At 39.5% G+C, this 7,810-nt stretch overlaps 1 protein-coding gene across 1 annotated transcript; it reads left to right on the top strand.

The window, feature by feature from the left end:
- The first annotated feature begins 547 nt into the window (after window positions 1-547).
- On the top strand, window positions 548-7,804 carry LOC107572918 (gastrula zinc finger protein XlCGF7.1-like). The gene is made up of 3 exons (XM_016259352.1): window positions 548-628; window positions 824-924; window positions 6,691-7,804. The coding sequence occupies exons 2-3, from the start codon at window positions 831-833 to the stop codon at window positions 7,503-7,505; spliced, it is 909 nt and encodes a 302-aa protein (XP_016114838.1). The 5' UTR covers window positions 548-628; window positions 824-830; the 3' UTR covers window positions 7,506-7,804.
- Window positions 7,805-7,810: the final 6 nt, after the last annotated feature.

Raw genomic sequence — 7,810 nt, 5'->3', positions numbered from 1 at the left:
GGACTTGCATACAGCTTATAAAAAGAGGCATAGTAGGTTCCACTTAAAGCGCCAGACGTCCTGTAAAATAAGAAACATTAAAATGTGTTTTTTTTTCGTTTACACTATATAGGCAGCAACTTACACCGATTATATTTTGGACACTTACTATTAACTGAGATTTTTAATTAGTCTGAAACGTATTTACTTGTTCTATGTTAATTTTTTTATATAATTTATATATATATACACATCTGTGTTTTTGTTCTGTCGCTGTCGTTCTGCTGCACTGCGGACGCTTCCTCGTATGTGAAAACATACCTGGCAATAAAGCTCATTCTGATTCTGTCATCAGTAATTCTTTTATTGCATGCATTGCATTATTATCTAGTATAATCGGTTACATTTCATTACGCCACACGCCATTTAGACAGAATCTCACACAATTTCTTTGCTAGTTCTTAGTATCAGCACACGATTGAACGACATGCATTTAAATATGCATTAATTTCCCCCCCCCCCAATAATGCAACCCTGAATTCCTCTATTTTTGTGCGCGAGTGAACGGGACTTTTATTTTGGTGCGGTGATGTGACGCCATAAGGCTGCGCCGCGCTCCGGCAGTTTGTTGTGATTCGACTGAAGCCAGGTTTGTGTTCTTAAGCGTTGGAAGCGTTTAAGTGAACGCAGTCCATTCAAGCACAATTTAAAATTGTTTCATTGTTATTAAGTGTAACATTGTAATGCCTCATCTAACATTAACGCGTGTTATTTTGTAACACACCCAGAGACTTGGTTTGCATTGTTTGTTTTTCTCTTAATGATCCTCATCTTAAACACACAGAGATCCTATGATAAAGATGGAGTTTATTAAAGAGGAGACTGAAGACATAAAGATAGAAGACACATTTGGAGTGAAGCTTGAAGATGCTGATGAAGATATAGGTTGGTTTTAATCATCAAAGCTGAACTGGCTCATTTGATCCTCATCTAAATCTGCAGAAATGAGTGCTATTTCTGAAAGATGTCATAATTAAAGTGGTTTTGTTAGACTTGGAGCGGGTCTCTTCAAGTGGACAGACATGAGATCACAGGACCATGTCATGCATTCAATTACGAAAAGTCTCATCTTTGCATGTGGCATCAGTTCTGTACGTGAAATTATTTTGAATATGTTTCCTATGTGTTAACTATTACAGCTGCCAAGAATTAAAGAAGTGCTTCATGCATCCGCTGATAAATGTAGACCGTGTCATTGAAAACACATGGATGCATACAAATAGCGTCACATTTAAAAAGCGTAACAACTGAACATCTACAAAACATCAGTCAATACAGCATTTTTTTAATTAAAACTATAGCAATTAAAAATTTGAACTGAAATACTGCAACCATGAACGAATGAAAAAGCATATTCGGAGAACTCGTGAGAATTCGTATGGGCTGCTTTTGGCCATTTTGTGTTTCGGTCAGTAGCGGCTCCTGACCGTAAGTGTAGGTGGGGCGGGTTCCGGGCCCATATGGCTTATGATAAACTCAAAGCTTATGGTTTTATGGTCTAATCGCTGAACACATGCACGTTATGCCGAGTTCACACTGCACGATTTTTCACTCGCCGACAGGTTTTGCGAAATCGCCGACAAATGCCCGACATCGGAGGCAAATCGGTGCTCGTTCACGCGAGTGACAATTATCAAATTATCAAAGACGCGATCTGAGGGAATCGCCAACGCCCGTGAAATATCTGGAGCTGTCGGCGATTCACAATCACGCAGTGTGAAATGATTTCTGACTGAAAAACACATCGGCGATGAGCTACAGCCAATGAGAGACCACGATACAGGGCAGCGGGAAGCTCGGGGAGGAGTTATAGATCAGAATATCAGTATTTTAATAGATATATGAACAATTATATCATACAGACACAAGCACATTTGCTTGACCAGCCACAACATCAGCATAACAGTTACTGCAAAGTTATTTACCTCCAACTCTCTTTTCAGAACATGCACCCAATCCCTGTTCCCTGCATCTCCCTCCTGCATAACCTGTTTTTCTTTTTCTCCTTGTAGCTGGAAATCCGCTCACAGACAATTCGCGGGTTATATATATATATATTTAAAATAATTACAGTCTTGCTCGCGAGAACTCCAGTCTGACGCATGCGGGTTCTCACGTTATTTCCTCATCCCTTCTCGCATGTGTTTTGTCGTGAAACGTAGTTTGCGGATCAGACAGAGCTGTCGGCGATTCTTCCTATCGTGAAGTCATGCCGTGTGTAACCTCCTGTCGCCGATCCATCGTGCAGTGTGAACACAGCAGCGACTGACTGCTATCTCGGGTAGTCACGCGGTGTGAAAACAACGGCAAACAACGGCGATCCGACGCGTTTGAAAATCGCGATTCGATTAAGATTATCATGTCAACGATTTGATTCAATTCGATATCACAATGCATGACGATTATATCAAATTTATTTTGTGCATTTATATTAAATTATATAGGCTAAGCAGGCTGCTCTTTAAATGATTTACAAATTAATAATAATAATAAAAAGAATTTAACCTTTACGACATATCAGATGTTTTGTCCTGCTCTGAAAACATAACTGACTGTGTTTACATCAATTTCATATCATAGAAGTATTCGGAGGTGCAAGTGCATTTAACCGCAGCCATGAGCTTCAGGAAATCAAACACAAAGTCTGTCCGTGCGCGAGTTTCATGCATCGAATACGTACTGCATTCCGAACGGCAGAAATGAAAGGATAGCTAAAGTAAAACACTGAAATAGCGGCGGGTGGAAGCAGTGCCAATGTAAACTTGTTTTTTCCAAAAATGTGCCCAGATCTCGAATTTAAAAATAGAGAGTGCATTTTTTTAATTTTTGCGTGACAAGCGCGTATGCGAATGATGTCAGTAGGCTATAATTGATTACGTTTATTGATGCAGAATCGTCCACGTCCACATCGCGATGCATCAATGTAGTAATAGACCATAATTGATTAATTACTGCTGGGCGGTAAGACCAAAAATGTATATCACGGTATTTTTCAAAGTTATGCCTGTTTCACGGTACATGACGGTATTTTTTTTTTCCATGTATGACCACATTTTCTACTGATTGAGAGAGGAAATATTGCAATAGATTGACTTGGAAATAAATTGTCATTTTTAAATGATGTGGTGGTGCTTTGGATAGTTTGTCATTTAGTGTTTCTATAAAAAAAAGGAAAAAGCTAAAAACAATACTGGTATGATAACAATAATACTACGAATTCTACTACTGATAACAATATAAAATGCACTAAGCATTAATGACCTACTGGGTTCATGAATATTAATCAGGTCGTGTGCGTTCGCTCGAATTTATTTGCTAAAAACAAAACTGGGACGATAATAGGTGAGCACCAGCCAATGAGATTGCCGATTGCACATTAGCTCCGCCCTCTACCGCAGAACCCAGCAGTTCTTAAAAGCTGAAGAATTCCAAAGGAACTTCGTTGTTTTGACAGGAAAATGCAACAAAGAATATCGTTTACATGTAGCGTGTCATGTTCTGCATGTTATGCAAGACTCTCTCGCTGTCTCTTTCTTTGCGTGTGTGTGTGTGTGTGAGCCGTTACACTAGAGTTTACGGTACGTCAAACACAGGTGCGCTGCGCATCCATTCAGATTAACTGAAAAATAGCAAAGATCACAGAATGAAACTCTGTAGCGCTCTGTTAGTGTGTTCGGCGAGTGAAAATATATCTGTGCTAAACTTATATTCAGCCTCCATCTCACACACTGGCGAGTAAAATCTGAGAATTTATTAGCCATTGGCTAATATTAGACATCATTTAGTCGCCCAGAGTGAAGATTTAGTCGCATATCCGAGTGATTTACTTGCATTGTAGAGGGTTGTTTCACCGTCCAGCTTAGTAACAGTGAAAAGGAACCCCATCACGCCATGCCGCATTCCAAACATTAAGCGAAAAATAATCACTGGTATTCGGTATGAACCGGTATACCACCCAGCGCTACGATTAATTTCAACTTCTCTAATGCACACACACTTTTGGCAGAGATCTAATGTCATTACGTTATTCAACCTGTGGGCGGCACGCTAATGTTGATTGACAGGCTCGAAGTACACACAAATAGAATACCATAGAATAATTGTCTTAATATTGTCTCCGAAAGGTGATTTAAAATGTTGTAGTGGAATTTGAAAATGAATATCATGTCTCATCTCAAACCAAATATAAAACAAATACAAAAAAACTATATAAAGGAGTTTCACGTGAGCACATTTAAACTAAATGATTAACACTTTCAATCATTTATTCCATGGTCTGTCTGAATACTGGATTCTGATTGGCTGGCAGGTATGCAGTAAAAACGTTTAACCGCTTTGCACACACATAAACTTGTCGTTAACGCTTCCCTGCTGTTTTTATTAATAAAATAGCCTAGATATTAGATCGCTAGATTATATTAGCCAATGAGGTGGTAGAATCGCTGTTTTTGAAGTAGCCTAATTAAATGTTTGTAGAGCAGAGCCGCAGGTAATGCGTCTCTCTCTCTCAATCGATAATTTATTTAAATAAATGCTATAATTCATTCAAATAAATGTGATCTTACCGCACTATTTCATCTCTGTGTCTGATTTGAAGAGGACAGAGTGCTAGCGCTCACGAGCCGTAACTGACGTCATTTTTACCCATTCGGTCAAATGTTGCGCTACAAAGAGCAATGCTAGTTTTAACTTGTCTACAACTTGGCAAATGACCATGAAATAAGCAGGATAATCAACGGCTTGCCGTGCATTAAAGGATTTTAAATGCACTTCACGGAGGCCACCACCTACCGCTTCGGGTGGTTCTTGGCCTCCACGTCGTGCATTTAGAATCCTTTAATGTACGGCAAACCGTTGATTATCCCTTACTTAAACCACTACTCCACATAGGACAAACAGATATGCCAGCTAGTAACTGACCTGATGCAGACACATACAGCTAAAGCTGACTGATATTATCTAGGTCTAGAGCGAAATTAGGTAATGTGAAAATAAGCGAGGCAATCTCAAAACTGCCCAAGTGGCTCTCAATTAGAGTGTGCTGCAGTTCCACTTTTCACCACAGATTTACAGTGTACAATTTGTGGGGTGCTGTGAAAGAATTATTAATTCTCACTTTACAGTTGATTTGTATGTTGTCATACTGCATATACAAACTGAATCCCGGATGGCTTTCATATGGTGATCTGACAAGTTTATATCATGATCAATCTTGAAGACATCCACAACCTATCACATAGGACAAACAGATATGCCAGCTAGTAACTGACCTGATGCAGTCTCAAAACTGCCCAAGTGGCTCTCAATTAGAGTGTGCTGCAGTTCCACTTTTCACCACAGATTTACAGTGTACAATTTGTGGGGCGCTGTGAAAGAATTATTAATTCTCACTTTACAGTTGATTTGTATGTTGTCATACTGCATATATAAACTGAATCCCGGATGGCTTTCATATGGTGATCTGACAAGTTTATATCATGATCAATCTTGAAGACATCCACAACCTACTTTTCAAGCGATTCATAGAGATTGTGAAAATGTAATCTCTTAGCACAACTTTTTGCTCTTTCAGTCGCGTAAATTGGGTGTTTACATTCCATCTCCGTTATCATGAATCTGCGACACACAACAAAAACAGCTCAGATCATGGCATCCTCCATTCACCAGTTGTTGACGTTTGTAAACTCCTTCAGAGTTCCTGCTGCTGGTGCGAATGCAACCAGGAAAACGGCCCGAGGGAGAAATTGGTTCTCTAGGAACCACCCTGCTGGCTAGTTCCTAGAACTATGTGGTGAAAAAGCCCCTTATTATGTGTCTTTCATGTATGGTGACACATTTGAAAAACAGTTTAACATGAGCTAGCTGTAGGGCTGTGTGATAAATAACATTTTATTTTAATATTTAGTCCAAAGAAAGAATCGAATGCAAGAAAATTACCAACCATCTCATATTTGATATTTTTAATACACTCCGTTAACTTGGAAATTTGTGTTTCTTCAAACTGTGAGGAAATCCAAAACAATGTCATCGGTGTATCAGTGAAATCTAACGATAATGTCTCTCAGGGAAAACATAGATGAGGAGAAAAGCAGAGGGCCTAATACTGAGCCTTGCGCCACTCCATACTTGTGTTTGATGACTCTCTTCATTTACACAAACAAAGTGATCATAATCCTATTAGGACATAAACCATATTAATGTCTTGTCCACAACAGCCTATGTAATTCTCAAGCTATCCATGAGAATGTTGTGATCTATGCTGGCGAAGATCTAATAGCTCTAGAAGAAATATAACTTTAGTAAGCACAGTTGCTGTTTTATAATGGGGCTTAGATCCTGACTGATATCAGGACATCTGCAAAACTGAACATTGTTTAAATAACAATATTTTTTATAATATTTAAGACCAGGGATGCCCCGAACCCACAGTTTTTAGCTCTAACTCCAACTGAATCAAGGTCTTCAAAAATTACTAAATAAACTACAGGTAGGTATGTTGGAGCAGGTTGAATCTAAACTCTGCAGGACTGTGACCGTCCACAAGCTGAGTTTGACACTCCTTAATAAATGGTAGGGTTATTTGGGTCGTTGCTACTCACTTTTGTTGCTTTTAAACAGGGTTTAACTTGTATTGGTCTCTTTTCATCCTAGACCTGATGGCGCTGATCGAGGAGAGTAGAGATCGTTATAAGAAACTTGATTGCAGTACTGGAGAAAAGTCTTCAAGTTGTTCACAGACTGAAGAGACTCCCTCACAAGAAAAAGCTCAGAAGACTCGAATTAGAAATCGTGTCATCTGCTCAGAGTGTGGAAAGTGTTTCAGTCATCAAGGAAACCTTAAAGTCCACATGAGGGTTCACACTGGAGAGAAGCCGATCACCTGCCCTCAATGTGGAATCCGTTTCACTCAGCAAGGAAACTTTGATAGACACATGAGAGTTCACACCGAAGAGAAGCCTTACAGCTGTGAACTGTGTGGAAAGAGCTTCACAGCACAACTAAGCCTTGACTATCACATGAACAGTCACACCGGTGATAGGCCGTTTTCATGTGATCAGTGTGGAAAGCGCTTTAGCCATAAAGCAGCCGTTAATAATCACATGAAGATTCATTCAAGATTGGAGAGTTTTACATGTCGTCAGTGTGGAGTGAGTTTCACAGACCCAAGTCACCTCAGGAATCATGTAATAACTCACACTGGAGAGGAGCCTTACATGTGCGATCACTGTGGAAAGGGTTTCACAAACAAAAGATCCCTCAAGGTTCACATGGTAATTCACATGGGAGAGAAACCTTTCGACTGCCATGAGTGTGGAAAGAGTTTCAAATTTAAAGAAAACTTTCAGACTCACATGAGCGTTCACAGTAAAGCGAGGTCTTACACCTGCCCAGTGTGTGGAAAGAGTTGCAAACCTAAAGGAAAACTTAAGCTTCACATGAAGCTTCACGCTGGAGAGAGACCTTAAATGTGTATCCAGAGTGAAATGTAGTACACATCAAAAAGCCTAACACAAGCAACATTTGCAAGCTCATTCTGGGACATTGCCATGTTCCTCAGTGTGATGAGGTTTCCAAACACCAAATTTTTCATTGACTGAAAGAGTGACATTTCTTCCTCTTTGTGAGTTTCCTTTGTTTTGTTTTGAAATTAAAGTATTAAGAGCTGCATCCATGTCTACGCTTCCTCATCTGCCTGACCATGGCTCTTCTTTATCTGCACATTTGACTGTCGGCATCTATTTCATGCACAAAACTAAATATATATATATAT

This window comes from Sinocyclocheilus grahami, unplaced genomic scaffold, assembly GCF_001515645.1.
Source record: "Sinocyclocheilus grahami isolate Dianchi unplaced genomic scaffold, SAMN03320097.WGS_v1.1 scaffold1833.1, whole genome shotgun sequence".
Lineage (NCBI taxonomy): Eukaryota > Metazoa > Chordata > Actinopteri > Cypriniformes > Cyprinidae > Sinocyclocheilus > Sinocyclocheilus grahami.
This window is presented reverse-complemented; position numbering and strand designations above follow the sequence as displayed.